Raw genomic sequence first — 21,717 nt, forward strand, 5'->3', positions numbered from 1 at the left:
GCGAGTCGACGGCCTGCCACTATGAGATCATCAATCAACGCCATCTAGCCGAGCTATGTCCTGGTACCTAGAGAGCAGGCACCACAGCTTAGTCGAGGTTGCAGGAGGCGGCACGATGAGTCGCACGCTCCACGACAGTCTTCTTTTTTGCTTCTTGATCACCATCAATCATTTCGCTTTTGTGTTTTTGTTTTTTGCTTTTCACGGGAATACCGTAATACAGACACTATGGATTCTATCATTCTACTCCCTCCGCCCCGTAATAATATAAGAGCATTTTGACACTCTTATATTATGAGACGAAGGGAGTAAAAGATATTAGTAAAAAAAACGACCAATTCAGCAATAGAAATGAATTGATTTTACGGAGCATTTCTTCAAGTAACATGGGCCATAGAGCAATCATCCAGGAGGGACAAAAATATCCAGGAAGACAACCAGCAGGGGTACTTTTCACGTGAATAAATGAGTGCCACTTGATGATGATGAGTGGAGGAATTAACCGGAATTATAAATAAAAATTAAAAGAGTGGAGGAATTAACCAGAATTTTCAATGCCCCAATCACTCCGGTCCAGCACGCGCTGCCAAACACACACGGGCACACCAATCCCAATCCCAATCCCATCCTTGTCCACCTGCCATTTCATTCCAAGTCCAAGTCCACCTTCCCGCTGCCCGAGTCAACACACCACTCTGCACCTTCCCGCCGTGTTCCCTCCACCACCACCACCACCGCCCGCCGCACTCGTGCTTATCCCCATGATCGCCTCATCTCCCACCACCACCCGCACGCCCGGCCACGGCTCCACTACCCCCTGAGCTGAATGGCCGTCCACGTCGTACCACCCCTCCTCCTCCTCCTCCTCGCCACGGCCCTCCCGTACACCGCCCTCGCCGTTTTCTCCCCGGATTTCTCCTTCTTCCTCGCGTGCGGCGCAGGCGCGGACGTCCCCTTCCCATCCGACAACCCCACGCGCACCTTCGTGCGGGACGACGGCTACCTCTCGCAAGGGCGCCCCGCCGCGGTGTCTGCCAGTGCCAGCTCCGGCGCGGCCTCCAACCCTCTGTACGCCGCCGCGCGCGCCGACAGCTCGGCCTTCTCCTACCGCCTCGCGTACCCCGCCACGGCGGGCGCGTCGTCGTTCCTCGTCCTGCGCCTCCACTTCTTCCCGTTCGTCCCCGCCTCCTCCTCCACCAGCCTTTCCTCCGCGCGCTTCACCGTCTCAGTCCTCGACGCCTACGCCCTCCTGCCTACCTTCTCGCCGCCGGTCGCCGGCGTCGTCAAGGAGTTCTTCGTCCCGCGCGACGGGTCGAAAGATTTCACCATCAGGTTCACCCCGGACGCCGGCTCCTCCGCGTTCGTCAACGCCGTCGAGCTGTTCTCGGCCCCGCCGGAGCTGCTGTGGAACAACACGGCGGTACCGGTGGACCCCGTGGGGAGCAATGACCTGCCCGAGTGGCCGCTGGACGCGCTGGAGACGGTGTACCGCCTCAACGTCGGCGGGCCCATGGTGACCAAGGAGAACGACACGCTCTGGCGGACGTGGCTTCCCGACGGCCCCTACCTCTTCGGCGCCCCCGGGCAGTCGGTTGTGAACAGCACCTCCAGCCCGATCATGTACGACCCGTCCAACGGTTACACACAGGATGTGGCGCCGGACGTGGTGTACAGGACGCAGCGCGCGGCGAACGTGACGGACCTCCTGGTGGCGACAACGCCGGGCCTGAACTTCAACGTCACGTGGACGTTCCCGGCGGAGCAGGGGTCCCGCTACCTCGTCCGCCTCCACTTCTGCGACTATGAGGTGGTCAGCTCCGTCGTCGGTGTTGGCATCGTCTTCAACGTCTATGTCGCGCAAGCCATCGGCACTCCAGCCCTCTCGCCAAAGGATCGGGCGAGGCAGTCGAACGAGGCCTTTTACATGGACTACGCGGCCAGGGCGCCGAGAGCCGGGAACCTCACCGTCAGCATCGGCTGGTTGCGGCAAAGCAGCGGAGGCGGCATACTCAACGGGCTGGAGATCATGAAGCTGCAATCCGCCGACCCGAGCTTGACGGTGTCGCACGGCCTGACGAAGAGAAGCATCATCATCATCGTGCTCGCGACGGTGCTCGGCGCCGCCGTCCTTGCGTGCGCGGTGCTCTGCTTTTTCGTCGTGCGGCGGACGAAGCGGAGGCAGGTGGCGCCGCCGGCGTCGACGGAGGATAAGGAGAGCACGCAGCTGCCGTGGTCACCGTACACGCAGGAAGGCATCTCCGGCTGGGCCGACGAGTCGACGAACCGGTCCAGCGAGGGCACCACCGCCAGGATGCAGAGGGTGAGCACCAAGCTGCACATCTCGCTGGCGGAGCTCAAGGCCGCCACGGACAACTTCCACGACCGCAACCTCATCGGCGTCGGCGGGTTCGGCAACGTGTACAAGGGCGCGCTCGCCGACGGCACGCCCGTGGCGGTGAAGCGCGCCATGCGCGCCTCCAAGCAGGGCCTGCCGGAGTTCCACACGGAGATCGTGGTGCTGTCCGGCATCCGGCACCGCCACCTCGTGTCGCTCATCGGCTACTGCAACGAGCAGGCAGAGATGATCCTGGTGTACGAGTACATGGAGAAGGGCACGCTGCGGAGCCACCTGTACGGCGGCTCCGACGACGAGCCGCCGCTCTCGTGGAAGCAGCGGCTCGAGATCTGCATCGGCGCCGCCAGGGGCCTGCACTACCTGCACTGCGGCTACTCGGAGAACATCATCCACCGCGACGTCAAGTCCACCAACATCCTCCTCGGCACCGACGACGGCGGCAGCACCGGCGGCGGCGCCATCATCGCCAAGGTGGCCGACTTCGGGCTGTCGCGCATCGGGCCATCGCTGGGGGAGACGCACGTCAGCACGGCGGTGAAGGGCAGCTTCGGGTACCTGGACCCGGAGTACTTCAAGACGCAGCAGCTCACGGACCGCTCCGACGTCTACTCCTTCGGCGTGGTGCTCTTCGAGGTGCTCTGCGCGCGCCCCGTCATCGACCAGAGCCTCGACCGCGACCAGATCAACATCGCCGAGTGGGCCGTCAGGATGCACGGGGAGGGGAAGCTCGACAAGATCGCCGACGCCAGGATCGCCGGCGAGGTCAACGACAACTCGCTGCGCAAGTTCGCCGAGACGGCGGAGAGGTGCCTGGCTGACTACGGCGCGGACCGGCCGTCCATGGGCGACGTGCTCTGGAACCTCGAGTACTGCCTCCAGCTGCAGGAGACGCACGTCAACAGGGACGCCTTCGAGGACAGCGGCGCCGTCGCCACGCAGCTCCCCGCCGACGTGGTCGTGCCGCGGTGGGTGCCGTCGTCCACGAGCCTGCTGATGATGGACGACGCGGACGAGGCGGGCCTGAGCATGACCGAGCTCGCCGACAGCCAGGTCTTCTCCCAGCTCAACGCACGCGGCGAGGGACGATGATCCACCCAGTTTCATCTGTACCACTAGAGTAGATGTTATCTGAATCAACAATGGACACGACTCAGCATTGATTTGGAGGCGATGAGTAAAATGAACCCTCATCTGGGCAAACATGTGTAATTGTCTATAATAGTTTGTAGTTCCATGAACCATCGCGATTTTTACGCTTCTGCTTTTTATGTCAAAAAAATATAGGAATGCCAAGAAAACTTGATTGTTTTTTCATCAGGCAAATACCAGAGCCAAAATTTCTGATTTTCATCAAACATCATGACAGTATACCTCAAGCACAGCACATGTAAAGCTGATTACACAAAATACAAGAACCAAATCACAGCATGTGTGAAAATAAAAATAAATAACAAAAACAGTAATTTCATGGAATAACTGCATCGCACATCTCAGCTACATGGTACTCCCTTGTCTCCTGAAAGTAGGCCTATAACTTTTGTCTCGACTCAAATGTTGTAAATTTTGACGAGTTCTATACGAAAATATATCAACAACTACAATACTAAATAGTTCCTGATATCTTCTCTTATATATATCAAAATACGAGAAATACCATAATTGCTTGTCCCTATGCTTCAACACGGGTGTTTAAGTGACCCGTTTGGACATTCCTGCTGCAAGTGGCAACTCGTGCAACAGTGTTCGGTCCACAATGTAATTTACAAAATTATGGTATTGCCACAGCTAAACAGCCAAAGCATGGCATAGCTTGCAAGGCTCCAGGACATTTAACTTGACCGTGGAGGGAACTATTCCCACAATATATCTTTCGACAGCCAAGAGTGCCTTACGTGCTTCTCTGATCATATGCCTGCCTATGTGGCCACATTCACCGGTTTTGTGAATGTGTCTATCAATATTGGAAGCAACACATATCGTGTCCAAAGTAAGGCACTCGAGTGATGTTGCATTCTCGAGAATATGGCATGCCAGCTCGACCATGCTCTTCGCAGAGCAAAACCCAAGAATCCTCACATTCTTGATGTTGTCGTGGCGGTATTCAGGCATCTGCCTAAGACGTGACGACGGGTCTCCAAGAACCGAATCGTGCTTCATGCGATCCTGTGACACCTGCATGCGCAATATTCAATATTAGTGTCCCTAACAATGTGAAAACCAAGATACTTGGATCATACCATAGAAGATACTAGACAGTAGATATGATTCAAGATGAAAGAGCGACTTACAACAAAGTTGAAAGTTTCCAAGACAGGACAAGCATCCAGCAAAGAAACCAGAGAAAAGTAATCATAGTCTGGGGAAAAGGCCCCATTTCCTTCAAGAGAAATAGACAGATACTTGAGGTGGAGGAATTTCACAGGCACGATTGGTGTATTGACCACCTTCAAGAATACGCCTCACATTAGTAACATCCTAAGGTATATATGATAATCAAAAGTTCTGCAGTTTACCTCACTAACAGAAGATATGCTGAGAGTTTCAATATTTGGCACAATGGATGGCAGGACGGAACACGCATTATAAATGGTGTTACACTGAGTAGAACAACAAATTCTCATGGTCTTCACTTGAACTGAATCTCCAAACAGAAGTTCAACTTGTCGACCACTGAAGTAAAAAGTGGAGAGATTTGGAGCTTTGCACTCTATCGTCTTCAGATTAGTGCATGCAGACACTATCGGGTGGCTGAGATACTGTAGTAGGCTAGGTATCTTCAGGTAAGTGATCGTATCACAATACTTGAGTGTCAAGTGCTCCAAAACAGAAGAATTGGAAATAAGGCATTCTAATTCATCCACCGTAATATGCACCCAAAACAGCTGCAGCTTTCTCAAGTAACCAAATTCAGCTGTGGGATGGAAGGCACAACCACCAAGGCAGAGATGCTCTATTGCGTTTCTACACCCATCATCAACAAAAAGTGCACACGGGAAATCGTAGTAGTTTGCATTGCAGGTTGAAGGTAGAACAACGGCGAGTTCCTCAATCCGTAGTTCAGCAGCAATCTGAAGCCAGCTATTAAGATAGCTGGGATCAACTGAAATGTGTAATTCGATCCGGAATTTCTTAACTCCTTTGCCTGAGTGTTTTTTGAGAATGTGGTCGACTTTCATAGTGAGATCCCTTGCAATTACATCAGTTTGACGTGGAACCTCATTCAGACCCATTGCTTTCCTACTGAAGGAGAGGTTGGGATGGCATTTCCAGGAATGTAAAAATGCATGAGATACACAGGCAAGACGGGCAGCATCTTGCAGCGGCAGTAGGGAATGTATATGGCGCCAGATGTCCTGTAGACGCAAATATTGGAGAAAAGTTTACAAGGGGAATTGTACAGGCAAGTGGTTATTTCAATGGGGTGAGCATGTGCAGGATGTTTCTTTGTAAGATTTAGTTCAAAAAAAACGGCATTGTCGGTACTTTTGTACTATTCTTTTTACCATGAAATCATAGGGGTGAAGGAAATATGCCCTATAGGCAATAATAAAGTTGTTATTTTATATTTCCTTATTCATGATAAATGTTTATTATTCATGCTAGAATTGTATTAACCGGAAACTTGATACATGTGTGGATGCATGGACAAAACACCGTGTCCCTAGTAAGCCTCTACTAGACTAGATCGTTAATCAAAGATGGTCAAGTTTCCTAACCATAGACATGTGTTGTCATTTGATGAACGGGATCACATCATTAGGAGAGTGATGTGATGGACAAGACCCATGCGTTAGCTTAGCATTACGATCGTTCAGTTTTATTGCTATTGCTTTCTTCATGTCAAATACATATTCCTTCGACTATGAGATTATGCAACTCCCGGATACCGGAGGAATGTCTTGTGTGCTATCAAACGTCACAACGTAACTGGGTGATTATAAAGATGCTCTATAGGTATCTCCGAAGTTGTTTTTTGGGTTGGCATAGATCGAGATTAGGATTTGTCACTCCGAGTATCGGAGAGGTATCTCTGGGCCCTCTCGGTAATACACATCATAAGAAGCCTTGCAAGCAAAGTGACTAATGAGTTAGTTGCAGGATGATGTATTATGGAACGAGTAAAGAGTCTTGCCGGTAACGAGATTGAACTAGGTATGAGGATACCGACGATCGAATCTCGGGCAAGTAACATACCGATGACAAAGGGAATAACGTATGTTGTCATAACGGTTCGACCAATAAAAATCTTTGTAGAATATGTGGGAGCCAATATGAGCATCCAGATTCCGCTATTGTTTATTGACCGGAGAGGTGTCTCGGTCATGTCTACATAGTTCTCGAACCCGTAGGGTCTTCACGCTTAACGTTCAATGACGATTTTGTATTATATGACTTATGTGATTTGGTGACCGAATGTTGTTCGGAGTCCCGGATGAGATCACGGACATGACGAGGAGTCTCGAAATGGTTGAGAGGTGAAGATTGATAAATAGGACGATCGTATTCGGACACCGGAAGTGTTTCGGGATGCACCGGGTACTTATCGGGTCACCGGAGGGGGTTCTAGGCACCCCCGGCAAAAGATATGGGCCTTATGGGCCAAGAGGGGAAACACACTAGCCACAAAGGGGCTGGTGCGCCCCCCCCATATGGGCTGGCCAAATTGGAGAATGAAAGGGGAAGGAGGAAATGAAAAAAGGGAATAGGATTCCCCCTTTCCCCTCTTCCCTTCCTACTCCGAATAGGAATAGGAAAGGGGGGAGGCTGAATTGAGAGGCGCCCAAGTAGGATTCCTCCTACTTGGGGCGCCCCCTTTGCTGCCTCTCCTCCCCTCTAACCTATATATATGAGGGGGGGGGGGCACCGCTAGAAGACACACCAATCAATTGTTCTCTTAGCCGTGTGCAGCGCCCCTCTTCACAGTTTACGCCTCCGGTCATATTCACGTAGTGCTTAGGCGAAGCCCTGCGCGGATCACTTCACCATCACCGTCACCACGCCGTCGTGCTAACAAAACTCTCCCTCGACACTTTGCTGGATCAAGAGTTCGAGGGACGTCATCGAGCTGAACGTGTGCAAAACTCGGAGGTGCTGTACGTTCGGTGCTTGATCGGTTGGATCGCGAAGTCGTTCGACTACATCAACCGCGTTAAGCTAACGCTTCCGCTTTCGGTCTATGAGGGTACGTGGACACACTCTCCCCCTCTCGTTGCTATGCATCTCCTAGATAGATCTTGTGTGAGCGTAGGATAATTTTTGAAATTGCATGCTACGTTTCCCAACAGTGGCATCCGAGTCAGGTCTATGCGTAGATGATTTGGATGAGTAGAACACAAAAAGTTGTGGGCGATCATAATCATACTGCTTACCACCAATGTCTTATTTTGATTCAGCGGTATTGTTGGATGAAGCGGCCTGGACCAACCTTACATGACCATGTTCATGAGACCGGTTCCACCGACAGACATGCAACTTGTTTTGCATAAAGGTGGCTGGCGGGTGTCTGTTTCTCCAACTTTAGTTGAATCGAATTTGACTACGGCCGGTCCTTGTTGAAGGTTAAAACAACACACTTGAAAAAAAATCATTGTGGTTTTGATGCGTAGGTAAGAACGGTTCTTACTAGAAACCCGTAGCAGCCACGTAAAACTTGCAACAACAAAGTAGAGGGCGTAACTTGTTTTTGTAGGGCATGTTGTGATGTGATATGGTCAAGACATGATGTGATATACGTTATTGTATGAGATGATCATGTTTTGTAAAAGTTATCGGCAACTGGTAGGAGCCTTATGGTTGTCGCTTTATTGTACGAAATGCAATCGCCATGTAATTGCTTTACTTTATCACTATGCGTTAGCGATAGTTGTAGAAGCAATAGTTGACGAGACGACAACGACGCTACGATGGAGACCAAGGTGTCAAGCCGGTGACGATGGAGATCATGACGGTGCTTTGTAGATGGAGATCAAAGGCACAAGATGATGATGACCATATCATGTCTCATATTTTGATTGCATGTGATGTTTATCTTTGATGCATCTTATTTTGCTTAGTACGGCGGTAGCATTATAAGATGATTCCTCACTAAATTTCAAGGTATAAGTGTTATCCCTGAGTATGCACCGTTGCGAAAGTTCTTCGTGCTGAGACACCACGTGATGATCGGGTGTGATAGGCTCTACGTTCACATACAACGGGTGCAAGACAGTTTTGCACATGCAGAATACTCAGGTTAAACTTGACGAGCTTGGCATGTACAGACATGGCCTCAGAACACAAGAGACCGAAAGGTCGAACGCGAATCATATAGTAGATATGATCAACATAGAGATGTTCACCATTGAAGACTACTCCATCTCATGTGATGATCGTACATGGTTTAGTTGATATGGATCACATGATCATTTAGATGTCTCGAGGGATGTCTATCTAAGTGGGAGTTCTTAAGTAATTTGATTAATTGAACTTAATTTATCATGAACATAGTCCTGTTAGTATTTGCAAATTATGGTGTAGATCAATAGCTCGCGTTGTAGTTGCACTACTTTTGATATGTTCCTAGAGAAAAATAAGTTGAAAGATGTTGGCAGCAATGATGCGGACTGGGTCCGTGATCTGAGGATTATCCTCATTGCTGCACAGAAGAATTATGTCCTTAATGCACCGCTAGGTGACAGACCGATTGCAGGAGCAGATGCAGACGTTATGAACGTTTGGCAAGCTCGGTATGATGACTACTTGATAGTTTAGTGTGCCATGCTTTACGGCTTAGAATCGGGGCTGCAAAGACGTTTTGAACGCCACGGAGCATATGAGATGTTCCAAGAGCTGAAATTGGTATTTCAGACTCATGCCCGTGTCGAGAGGTATGAGACCTCTGATAAGTACTTTGCCTACAAGATGGAGGAGAATAGCTCAGCCAGTGAGCATGTGCTCAGAATGTCTGGGTACTACAATCGCTTGAATCAAGTGGGAGTTAATCTTCCAGATAAGATAGTGATTGACAGAGTTCTCTAGTCACTATCACCAAGCTACTAGAACTTCGTGATGAACTATAATATGCAAGGGATGGAAAATACAATTCCTGAGCTCTTCGCAATGCTTAAGGCTACGGAGGTAGAAATCAAGAAGGAGCATCAAGTGTTGATCGTTAGCAAGACCACTAGTTTTAAGAAAAAGGGCAAAGGTAAGAAGGGGAACTTCAAGAAGAATAGCAAGCAAGTTGCTGCTCCCGGGAAGAAGCCCAAGTCTGGACCTAAGCCTGAAACTGAGTGTTTCTACTGCAAAGGGACTGGTCACTGGAAGCAGAACCGCCCCAAGTATTTGGCGGATAAGAAGGATGGCAAAGTGAAAGGTATATTTGATATACATGTTATTGATGTGTACCTTACTAATGCTCGTAGTAGCGCCTGGGTATTTGATACTGGTTCTGTTGCTCATATTTGCAACTCTAAACAGGGGCTACGGATTAAACGAAGATTGGCTAAGGAGGAGGTGATGATGCGCGTCGGAAATGGTTCCAAGGTCGATGTGATCGCTGTCGGCACGCTACCTCTACATCTACCTTCGGGGTTAGTTTTAGACCTGAATAATTGTTATTTGGTGCCAGCGTTAAGCATGAAATTATATCTGAATCTTGTTTGATGCGAGACGGTTATTCATTTAAATCAGAGAATAATGGTTGTTCTATTTATATGAGTAATATCTTTTATGGTCATGCAACCTTGATGAGTGATCTATTTTTATTGAATCTTGATTGTGGTGATACACATTATTCATAATATTGATGCCAAAAGATGCAAAGTTAATAATGATAGTGCAACTTATTTGTGGCATTGCCGTTTAGGTCATATTGGTGTAAAGCGCATGAAGAAACTCCATGCAGATGGGCTTTTGGAATCACTTGATTATGAATCACTTAATGCTTGCGAACCATGCCTCATGGGCAAGATGACTAATACTCCATTCTCCGGAACAATGGAGCGAGCCACTGACTTATTGGAAGTAATACATACTGATGTATGCGGTCCAATGAGTGTTGAGGCTCGCGGCGGGTATCATTATTTTCTGACCTTCACACATGATTTGAGCAGATATGGGTATATCTACTTAATGAAACAAGAGTCTGAAACATTTGAAAAGTTTAAAGAATTTCAGAGTGAAGTGGAGAATCATCGTAATAAGAAAATAAAGTTTTGATGATCTGACCGTGAAGGCAAATATTTGAGTTACGAGTTTGGTCTTCATTTAAAACAATGTGGAATAGTTTCGCAACTCACGCCACCTGGAACACCACAGCGTAATGGTGTGTCCGAACATCGTAACCGTACTTTATTAGATATGGTGCGATCTATGATGTCTCTTACCGATTTACCACTATCATTTTGGGGTTATGCATTAGAGACGGCTGCATTCACGTTAAATAGGGCACCATCTAAATCCGTTGAGATGACACCATATGAACTGTGGTTTGGCAAGAAACCTAAACTGTCGTTTCTTAAAGTTTGGGGTTGCGATGCTTATGTGAAAAAGCTTCAGCCTGATAAGCTCGAACCCAAATCAGAGAAGTACGTCTTCATAGGATACCCAAAAGAAACTGTTGGGTAAACCTTCTATCACAGAACCGAAGGCAAGAAATTTGTTGCTAAGAATGGATCCTTTCTAGAGAAGGAGTTTCTCTCGAAAGAAGTGAGTGGGAGGAAAGTAGAACTTGATGAGGTAATTATACCTTCTCTCGAATTGGAAAGAAGTTCATCACAGAAATCAGTTCCAGTGATGCCTACACCAATTAGTGAGGAAGTTAATGATGATAATCATGAAACTTCAGATCAAGTTACTACCAAACCTCGTAGGTCAACCAGAGTACGTTCCGCACCAGAGTGGTACAGTAATCCTATTCTGGAAGTCATGTTACTAGACCATGACGAACCTACAAACTATGAGGAAGCGATGATGAGCCCAGATTCCACGAAATGGTTTGAGGCCATGAAATCTGAGGTGGGATCCATGTATGAGAACAAAGTATGGACTTTGGTTGACTTGCCTGATGATCGGCAAGCCATTGAGAATAAATGGATCTTCAAGAGGAAGACGGACGCTGATGGTAGTGTTACTATCTACAAAGCTCGACTTGTCGCAAAAGGTTTTCGACAAGTTCAAGGTGTTGACTACGATGAGATTTTCTCACTCGTAGCGATGCTTAAGTCTGTCCAAATTATGTTAGCAATTGCCGCATTTTATGAAATCTGGCAAATGGATGTCACAACTGCATTCCTTAATGAATTTCTTAAAGAAGAGTTGTATATGATGCAACCAAAAAGGTTTTGTCGATCCTAAAGGTGCTAACAAAGTGTGCAAACTCCAGCGATCCATCTATGGACTGGTACAAGCATCTCGGAGTTGGAATATACGCTTTGATAAGGTGATCAAAGCATATGGTTTTATTCAGACTTACGGTGAAGCTTGTATTTACAAGAAAGTGAATGGGAGCACTACAGCCTTTCTGATAAGTATATGTGAATGACATATTGTTGATTGGAAATGATGTAGAATTTTCTGGAAAGCATAAAGGAGTGTTTGAAAGGAGTTTTTCAAAGAAATACCTCGGTGAAGCTGCTTACATATTGGGCATCAAGATCTATAAAGATAGATCAAGACGCTTGATAAGATTTTTCAATGAGTACATACCTTGACAAGATTTTGAAGTAGTTCAAAATGGAATAGTCAAAGAAGGAGTTCTTGCCTGTGTTGCAAAGTGTGAAGTTGAGTAAGACTCAAAACCCGACCACGGCAGAAAATAGAAAGAGAATGAAAGTCATTCCCTATGCCTCAGCCATAGGTTCTATAAAGTATGCTAAGCTGTGTACCAGACCTATTATTTACCTTGCCATGAGTTTGGCAAAGGGGGTACGATAGTGATCCAGGAGTGGATCACTGGACAGCGGTCAAAGTTATCCTTAGTTACCTAAGAGGACTAAGAAAATATTTCTCGATTATGGAGGTGATAAAGAGTTCGTCGTAAGAGTTACGTTGATGCAAGCTTTTACACCGATCCAGATGACTCTGAGTCTCAATCTGGATACATATTCAAAGTGGGAGCAATTAGCTAGAGTAGCTCCATGCAGAGCATTGTAGACATATAAATTTGCAAAATACATACGGATCTGAATGTGGCACACCCGTTGACTAAACTTCTCTCACAAGCAAAACATGATCACACCTTAGTACTCTTTGGATGTTAATCACATAGTGATGTGAACTAGATTATTGACTCTAGTAAACCCTTTGGGTGTTGGTCACATGGCGATGTGAACTATGGGTGTTAATCACATAAAGATGTGAACTATTGGTGTTAAATCACATGGCGATGTGAACTAGATTACTGACTCTAGTGCAAGTGGGAGACTGAAGGAAATATGTACTAGATGCAATAATAAAGTTCTTATTTTATATTTACTTATTCATGATAAATGTTTATTATTCATGCTAGAATTGTATTAACCGGAAACTTGATACATGTGTGGATACATAGACGAAACACCGTGTCCCTAGTAAGCCTCTACTAGACTAGCTCGTTAATCAAAGATGGTTAAGTTTCCTAATCATAGACATGTGTTGTCATTTGATGAACGGGATCACATCATTAGGAGAATGATGTGATGGACAAGACCCATTCGTTAGCTTACATTATGATCGCTCAGTTTTATTGCTATTGCTTTCTTCATGTCAAATACATATTCCTTCGACTATGAGATTATGCAACTCCCGGATACCGGAGGAATGCCTTGTGTGCTATCAAACGTCACAACGTAACTGGGTGATTATAAAGATGCTCTACAGGTATATCCGAAGGTGTTTGTTGGGTTGGCATAGATCGATATTAGGATTTATCACTCCGAGTATCACAGAGGTATCTCTGGTCCCTCTCGGTAATACACATCATAAGAAGCCTTGCAAGCAAAGTGACTAATGAGTTAGTTACAGGATGATGTATTATGGAACGAGTAAAGAGACTTGCCGGTAATGAGATTGAACTAGGTATGAAGATACCGACGATCGAATCTCGGGCAAGTAACATACCGATGACAAAGGGAATAACGTATGTCGTCATTACGGTACGACCGATAAAGATCGTCGTAGAATATGTGGGAACCAATATGAGCATCCAGGTTCCGTTGTTGGTTATTGACCGGAGAGGTCTCTCGGTCATGTCTACATAGTTCTCGAACCCGTAGGGTCCGCACGCTTAACATTCGATGACGATTTTGTATTATATGAGTTATGTGATTTGGTGACCGAATGTTGTTCAGAGTCCCGGATGAGATCACGGACATGAAGAGGAGTCTCGAAATGGTCGAGAGGTAAAGATTGATATATAGGACGATGGTATTCGGACACCGGAAGTGTTTCGGGATGCACCGGGTACTTATCGGGTCACCGGAAGGGGTTCCGGGCACCCCTGACAAAAGATATGGGCCTTATGGGTCAAGAGGGGAAACACACCAGCCACAAAGGGGCTGGTGCGCCCCCTCCCATATGGGCTGGCCAAATTGGAGAAGGAAATGGGAAGGAGGAAAGGAAAAAGGGAATAGGATTCCCCCTTCCTCCTCTTCCCTTCCTACTCCGAATAGGAAAGGGGGGAGGCCGAATTGCGAGGCGCCCAAGTAGGATTCCTCCTACTTGGGGCGCCCCCTTGGCTGCCTCCTCCCCTCCAACCTATATATATGAGGGGGAACCGCTAGAAGACACACCAATCAATTGTTCTCTTAGCCGTGTGCGGCGCCCCTCTCCACAGTTTACGCCTCCGGTCATATTCACGTAGTGCTTAGGTGAAGCCCCTGCGGGGATCACTTCACCATCACCGTCACCACGCCGTCGTGCTGATGGAACTCTCCCTCGACACTTTGCTGGATCAAGAGTTCGAGGGACGTCATCGAGCTGAACGTGTGCAGAACTCGGAGGTGCCGTACGTTCGGTGCTTGATCGGTTGGATCGCGAAGACGTTCAACTACATCAACCGCATTAAGCTAATGCTTCCGCTTTTGGTCTACGAGGGTACGTGGACACACTCTCCCCCTCTCGTTGCTATGCATCCCCTAGATAGATCTTGCGTGAGCATAGGATAATTTTTGAAATTGCATGCTGCATTTCCAAACAAGGGGAACCCCCGAGGGTACTTTTCTATTAATTAATATAGTAAATAAAACAGAAAGGTTGCATGTTAGGTTAACAGGGCTAACAATTCAGTGGGAACTAGATAGCTAGAAACCCCCAAGGAGCATCAAAAGAAAAAAGAGCCGGCCAGAGGCTATGGATCCAAGTTTCAGAACAAAATTGGGACCAGACTCCAAATGCTAATGTTTCTGAAGCATTAGAACCCTACTATTTAGCCGATCCATTAAAAATAACCAAGAAAACACCTTCAGCTTGGTCATACATTTGCTTTTCCATAATTTAGAGAAGATTGGGTCAACCTTCAAACCAGTAAATAGGAATTTGTAGCTAGATGGAGTAAAGTGCCCAACATTTAAAGTTTTAAACATCACGCCCAAGAATCTGACAGACCATCCTGAACAATCATATGAATGGGCAGACACAACCTAAAGAACCTCAAACTCTTGCTCGGATAGGGGCAGAATTAACAAAGTTGTTATATCTTTTGTTTAAACAGCCTGGGCAAGGAATATATCATGCTCAACGGAAAATTATAAAAATCTCGGGAGGTGAAGCTCCAGAATGTCAGTTCTTGGATCAAGTGCGGTAATAGCCCAAAAGTGCCAAGCAAAAGAACAAATGTCCCGCCACCAAAATGAGCCGTGTGGAACAGAATTCTGATAATATGCATGCCTAACCAGCTGCAGCCAAGAAATGTTAGCACAATTGTAAAACTTACAAAGCTGCTGGCATGCAAGTTGTATCCCATATAGTCAAGGATTTGTGTTTTTGATCAATGTCATCCTCCCTTTGGCGCAAAGACAGTAGCATCTTGCTTTCTCCATTGACTGGATCGTCCTTTTCTAAATCTTAAGAGAGCCTATGTAAAATATAGGGAGTGCTGACGTAACTGAATTAACATAATTAGATAGCCAGCAGATGTCAAAAAGCGGGAGCAGGCATCTTCTTTCCACACAGTTCACCAAGGGTCACAAATCTTGAATTATAGGACGTGTTGTACCAAGTGGTAAGCCCAAATAAGTAAATGGCAGCTGGCCAACATGGCATCCTAGCAAGCTAGAACGGTCATGCATCTGTTGATCGGAACAGTTAATTGGCACCATACAAGATTTGCTGAAATTCACTGATAACCCTGTAGCAAGGGAAAACTTCTCCAAGGTGCTTTTTAGGATACAAGAACCTGATCAGCCGAGGCCACCATCACAACAAGAGTATCTTTGGCGTTCTGTGTGATGGGAAAGTGCTGGTCGTGGTCGGAATAGGAATAAGAGCTCTCAAATGCCCATGGCGAAAATGATCATTAACCATAGTTTGAAGAGGGTCGGCCGTGTCCACAAAAATTAATAGCAAGAGCCGATCCCCTTGACGGACACCCCTCTTACAAACAATTTTTTACCCGGGACTCACATTAAGCGAAATGGAAGAAGTGCCTGAACAGATGATGCATTTCATCCAAGTAAGACAAGTTAGCCATTGTTTGAAGAATAGAATCATGTTCCATCATATCAGACGCTTTAGTGAATCAAGTTTAAGGATGGCAGTTTGCTTGCCTGACTATTTGCATTGGTGAATGTACTCAAATGCCCAAGCCAGACAATCTTGTATTTCGTGAGATTTCAAAAGGCCGTATTGATTTCTATGAACCACTTGTAGAATCTTACTCTGAAGCAGTGGCGAATCCATAAAGGAAATGGAGGGTGGGCTCAAAATTAACGATGACTAAACTAAATTAGCATCATCATAGAAAATAGTGTCATCTGCTAGGAATTCACATACCAATACATTAGTAAGAGAGAAGCAACAATAAAACAGAAAAAGAAGGCAAAAACAATGATATCGGTGTTGCTCCATACCGCCATTGTTCAACGCCTCCAAACCAAAATAAAGAAAAGTATACCCAAGTGCCCAACACTAGAATTATTAGTGAAAATTATGCTTGTGGATATCTCTTTCTCGTAGAATACTCATAGTCTCTTTATTGTTGTAAATAGGCAAACAAGCTGTATTCGACAGTAAACTATTTAACATTTCATGAGCTAGCTATTAGTGTAAATAATTTAACGAAATCTTTACCTACTAAGAAAACACGCATTGCTTCTGTTCACCATCGCGCCCTTTTTGCAAAAAAGTCCTTATGTTTTTTTGTTTATTGAACCCGCAGTTCATGTTTAAGTGAGGTCAAGGAAATAACGATTCACTCGTCAAAGCATATGCCATCGGAGTTGACATAATTTACTGAGCTAAATGATCTCTCTGACTGATTCAGCAGAGGTGAATGATCTCTCTAACTGAAGTTGCCAGCTTCCCAAATTAGTAACATACTTGCTAGCTTCCCAAATGCAGTAAGCAATGAATACTTTCCAAATGCAGCACTGAAGACACTCATTTTCAGAGCAGCTATACTCACATGTGCCCTGAATCATTTAATTGCTTTAATTCCTAAACAAATGTAGGTTGGTTCTCTTGCTTTTTACCATGGTTACTTTGTAAACTTCAGAAGGCCTAAATTTGGCAGCACACTCGCTCAGCAATGAGCACTGGAGTCAAAACCTTTGCCATTGGCTGAAGAACATCAAGGTCTTCATTACATGATTATTAGTTTCTTAAATATTTGTATAACATCAGAGTACTTTTTAGTTACAGATTTGGCAATACCCAGGACATTATGTTTCTCTAGTTCAACTATTGGCTTTCAAGGTGGCAGTGTGAGCCATTGTCGCTATCACAGGATCATGTGACAATGTATTTGGTCTTTGTCGAAATATGATGGAGATGGTTCTCATACCAAATGCGTTGATGATGATGCCTACTGGAGAACACTATACATGTTTTTTGTTGTTTGCTACTAACGGTTATGAGTGTAGTGGGGGGGAGGTTAAAACGCAGTTGTTGCAAACATGAGTGAAGATGACTGACTGCCACTCTCATACCAAATACGTTGATGATGATGCCTACTGGAGAACACTATACGTGTTTTTGTTGTTTGCTACTAACGGTTATGAGTGTGGGGGGGGGGGGGGGGGGGGGGGGGGGGAAGGTTAAAACGCAGTTGTTGCAAACATGAGTGAAGATGACTGTACATGCCATATGTATGATACAGTCAAAGAAAGTGATTGGCATGGTAAGTTTACGTGAGAAACAGTTTAAGAAATTGCATGGAAGATGTTTCAAGAGTTTAGTAAATGTGTGAGAGAAGATTGATGAGCACCAATCCTATATAGTGTATCGTACTTTTATATATTTGTCACTAAAAAAATGCTTTGTCCTTTTCTGATCTTATTTTGTTGACATATTATTTTTCAACTTTTTGGGCCTAGCTTAAAAAACATAACATGTAGTGATGTCTTAAGCACGTGATGTGTTGTTTTTACTGCTAAAAGATCATTTCCTGCGTAATGGGCCTATACTCGAATAATTGATTCACTTACAATCTTCTTTGTAACAACATTGTTATATCTGCAACAATAATTTGTATCGAATTATTATGGCACATGATATTTTATTTTATTTCCCAACGCACGGGCATTTTTACTAGTAAATCAAGAATTAGACCAACATCTTGTGGGTTGGCCCTCCAGCGGCCAAAGCGGGGATACGCCCAGCTATGGACCTGCCCAGGTTGTGGCCTTCTCCCTCCTGTGCGGGCCGGCCAGCGTGCTCCAATGCCCTACTGCGGTACTACTGCCGCGTTCCACTACCCTACCGCCGGCACTCTCCTCTACCATACTGTCGGTGCACTCCTCTGATGAGGGCTGCAGTCCTGCTAGGTTGTGACTATTGTTCTACACTTCTGTTGGACCCATCACGGTTGGCTACGTGCAAAGTTACAAACAGAGAGATATGGCTCGTGTGTTTTGCTACGGTGAACGGGCTCTAGATGGACTGGTAAGCTTTTGTTTTGCTGGAGGGTAGGCTCAAGCCTGTTGAAGCCCCCCTACTAGACACGTCGCTGCTCTGAACCCTATTAACCAATAATTTGTTCTAAAAATTGTTCAATTGAGGGTGAGGATTAGTGGTGGTCTATCCATGTCTCTCACCTCTCTTTCTAACCTTGCTAAAATGTATCGAACAAAAATAGCAAAGCAACTCACTCTCATCTCTTGACACAGAGTTTTGTTCTGAGCTGGAATAGTTAGAACTGAGCAAATCAACTAGTGTTGTAGTACGTACTGCAGGAGATTGCAGCACTACAAGACCAGTCCATAATTTATTTATTTATTAGTTAGCATATACCAATTTGTGCACTTTGAGGCTAGAATAGTCATAGTCGTGTTTTACTCTAATTACTAGTATTACCAGCATTGTAGTATGCCATACCTCTGGAAGGTCTGGCCCTGAAAATGCCATTCTCTTGCAACCTTGAACGTTATTGTGTTAGCATGAAGAGATCTTTCTTTTAACCATTGAAGCAACTGATCTATCTGCAACAAATCATGCATGTGTATTAGTAATATAGACATACCATAAAAAATAACAAACTCAAGCATACGCAGAAATCTAGTATGCTTTCCTTATCTAAGTTTTGTGAAAAGGACGCTAGCAACTTCAAAAACATTGAAAACACCATACTCAAGCTGAAACCGATTATCTAAGTTTTGCGAAAGGACTGTAGCAATTTCAGAAACCACAAGACTGCAATATTCCCAATCCCATCAATTTTGTTCATTTCAGCAGAACGTAGAGCCCATCAGCCAGTGACACCCCTATCCTTTCCTAGCCACCATCCCATGGTTTACATTTGGATGCTACCACATGAAGCCTAGGACAACTCTGGTTTGAATGGATACTGATGTGTCCTCAGGAAATATGGTAGAGAAGTATCATTGAATCTTTTACCTCTCAAATCTTCAATAATTGATATAATTAACGGATTTGTTCATTCTCGTCTTAACAAAGTCCCATCTAACTCCTATGCCATTTTATTTTACGAGAAGATTCGTACGGATTTTTATTTCTATTTTGCAAATGAGACTTACTTAAATTTTATCTAGACGAGAGCTAGACACACCCACGTTAATTAACTAACATCCCTCCGTTCCAAGATTATTGTTGAACTAAAACCATGAGAATAATTACGGAACAACAATAATTACGGAACAGAGGGAATATCAACTAATGGGAGGTCGGTTGGTCCTATGGGGCCTGAGCACAACAACTTTCCGACTGTTACTACAACAAGTTTTGCCCGGCTCTGGCACGGGAGGGGCAATGACGCCGACGCGCCTTTGGCTTGTTTTATTGTTTGTAGTCGTCGCTAGGTAGTCTACGGATCTGGATGTAATTTTTATTATTTTCGGTGTTCATTGTACTGCCATGATTAAGAATGAATAGATTGAAAGTTTTCTCGCAAAAAAAGTCTCAAAAGTGACTAGGCAAAACAGAAGAAGAGGAAAAAGGAACGATCCTGCTGTCCACCAAAGTAAGATCTCAAGGTCAAGTAAAAACATTGTCTGTCAGGCTTTGGTGAACATAGTCAATCGGTCCCCCCACCCTCACCATCCCCACTCGCACAGTAGAAAGATGGGGTTTTTCCCAGGAGAGAAACCGCAAACAGATGAGCCGAGAAGGAGATAAGAGACGACTTACTGCGGGCTTGAATCTGGCCGCCGAGATGCTTGTTATCCCGCTGCCTGGACATGAGCAGCTTCAGAGCTAGCAACCCCATGATACAACAGCCAAGAATCAAGGGCGCCTCGCAATGGATCTGTCCACATAGAATAGGGCGCGCGGGGAGCGGATCACGCGATTCTATCTCGAATTGGATGTGAAGCCAACAAGGGGCGGTTGAAGGTATTGGCATCTGCGCCGCCAGACGGGGCTACCTACGACCAGAGGAAACAGACTCTCTCACCCGGAGCAAGGGAGTTAATTGCAAGGCAGTACCACACTTCGGCACGTTGTGACGAATCGGTACCACTAGTCAATTTTTTGACCATGCAGTACCAACTCTAAGCCTAAGTGTTGCAAAACGGTCTGACAGCCGTATAAGCGCGTATTGACCACGTATCTGACCTACCGGCCCCATGTGTCAGCTGCCACGGTGGCTTACCCGCGCGCACCTGCTCGGTAACTCTCGCACCTGCGCGGTCACTCCATGTAGCCGGGTCCGGTCGAACCCAACCAGAGCCAACCGCACTCTGTCCCTCTCCTCGCCTCATCGCCCTCGTCTCTCCAGCCGCCGCCGCTCGCCGCGTCCGCCAACACCGCCGCGCCATGGTCTTCGAGGATGAGAGCAGCGAGACTTGTCCGGCCTGCAGATCTCCTCCTCCGACAACGGGATGCATTATCAGGTCAGTGGTAGAGCTAGGGTTAGGGTTAGGTGATTTGGGGATTTGGGGATTTGATGATATGGTTTTCTGATTTGAGGATTTGCTCCTGTAGATACCTGCTAGCAGTGAAAACCAAGACTACAATGGCTTGGAGAATGCACCAGAGGGGCTCTGCGTGGAGCATCGGCTGCCAACTGAGCGCCGTGTAGCTTTTGAATCATTTGAGACGGGCAAGAGGTTTCTAGTTTGTGCTTGTAAGATTGATGCTCTCTCATGTTCACTGCAATATAGTTACTACTACTGATGATGAAGCACATTGTTCACCATTTAGTAGTTTTGATGCTTCTAGTACTGATGCTCACTGGAATAGCTTAGTTGGCTATGTTCACTGTAATATATTTATGGTTTAGTTATTTATTAGTAGTTCTGATGATTATGGTTTTGATGCTTATGTTCACTGTAATATATATATGGGCAGCAGCTTAGTTGGCAGTGGAGAAGCTCATAGTTTAGTTATTTATTAGTACTGAAGCTCACTGCAACATGTTGTGTAGGCATGTGCTGTTAGTTGATTGAGGCAGTGTAGTTGCTAAATTTTAATTGAGGCAGTATAGGTTGCAGTTGAACTAGCATTGTTTAGTTGGCCACATGTATAGGTTGTAGTTCTGCAGTTGTTAGTTGATTTTTTAAAAGTGCCCTTTCATAATGGTAATTCTTCAGAGAGTAACAATATAAGTGTTGGCTATATTGCAGGAAGCTGTCAATTGTGGTTTCCTTGCTTGGGTTGACCCAGAGTGGCCTCCCACAATGCAAAATGCATTGTTGAAGCTTTGGGAAATGTTTGAAGACAGCAGGACTGCTAGGAGGAAGGATAACTTGGAAAGTTCATTTACTATCCACCACCTTAAAGAAGAGAAA

The 21,717-nt window shown here is 45.8% G+C and overlaps 2 protein-coding genes across 2 annotated transcripts; one reads left to right on the forward strand and one right to left on the reverse strand.

The window, feature by feature from the left end:
- The first annotated feature begins 659 nt into the window (after positions 1–659).
- Positions 660–3,603, forward strand: LOC123098994 (probable receptor-like protein kinase At5g24010). Its single transcript, XM_044521094.1, has one exon. It carries the CDS (start codon positions 827–829, stop codon positions 3,443–3,445), a length of 2,619 nt encoding a protein of 872 aa, XP_044377029.1. The 5' UTR covers positions 660–826; the 3' UTR covers positions 3,446–3,603.
- Positions 3,604–3,778: 175 nt separating this feature from the next.
- LOC123098995 (uncharacterized) lies at positions 3,779–20,341 on the reverse strand. The gene is made up of 5 exons (XM_044521095.1): positions 20,117–20,341; positions 18,848–18,951; positions 4,870–5,709; positions 4,645–4,800; positions 3,779–4,528 (listed from the first exon to the last, which is right to left on the reverse strand). Exons 2-5 carry the CDS (start codon positions 18,875–18,877, stop codon positions 4,142–4,144), a joined length of 1,413 nt encoding a protein of 470 aa, XP_044377030.1. The 5' UTR covers positions 18,878–18,951; positions 20,117–20,341; the 3' UTR covers positions 3,779–4,141.
- Positions 20,342–21,717: the final 1,376 nt, after the last annotated feature.

The sequence above is a fragment of the Triticum aestivum genome, chromosome 4D, assembly GCF_018294505.1.
Source record: "Triticum aestivum cultivar Chinese Spring chromosome 4D, IWGSC CS RefSeq v2.1, whole genome shotgun sequence".
NCBI classification, from domain to species: Eukaryota; Viridiplantae; Streptophyta; class Magnoliopsida; order Poales; family Poaceae; genus Triticum; species Triticum aestivum.

What these genes read in the sequence shown, in the direction of transcription:
- LOC123098994 (XM_044521094.1), top strand. Translation starts at nt 827, where the DNA reads ATGGCCGTCCACGTCGTACCACCCCTCCTCCTCCTCCTCCTCGCCACG.
- LOC123098995 (XM_044521095.1), bottom strand. Translation starts at nt 18,877, where the DNA reads ATGGCATTTTCAGGGCCAGACCTTCCAGAG. An exon ending in CAGGGCCAGACCTTCCAGAG is followed by an intron (nt 5,710 to 18,847) that starts GTATGGCATACT and finishes TTGCGTCTACAG; the next exon opens with GACATCTGGCGCCATATACA. An exon ending in TGGAAACTTTCAACTTTGTT is followed by an intron (nt 4,529 to 4,644) that starts GTAAGTCGCTCT and finishes TTGCGCATGCAG; the next exon opens with GTGTCACAGGATCGCATGAA.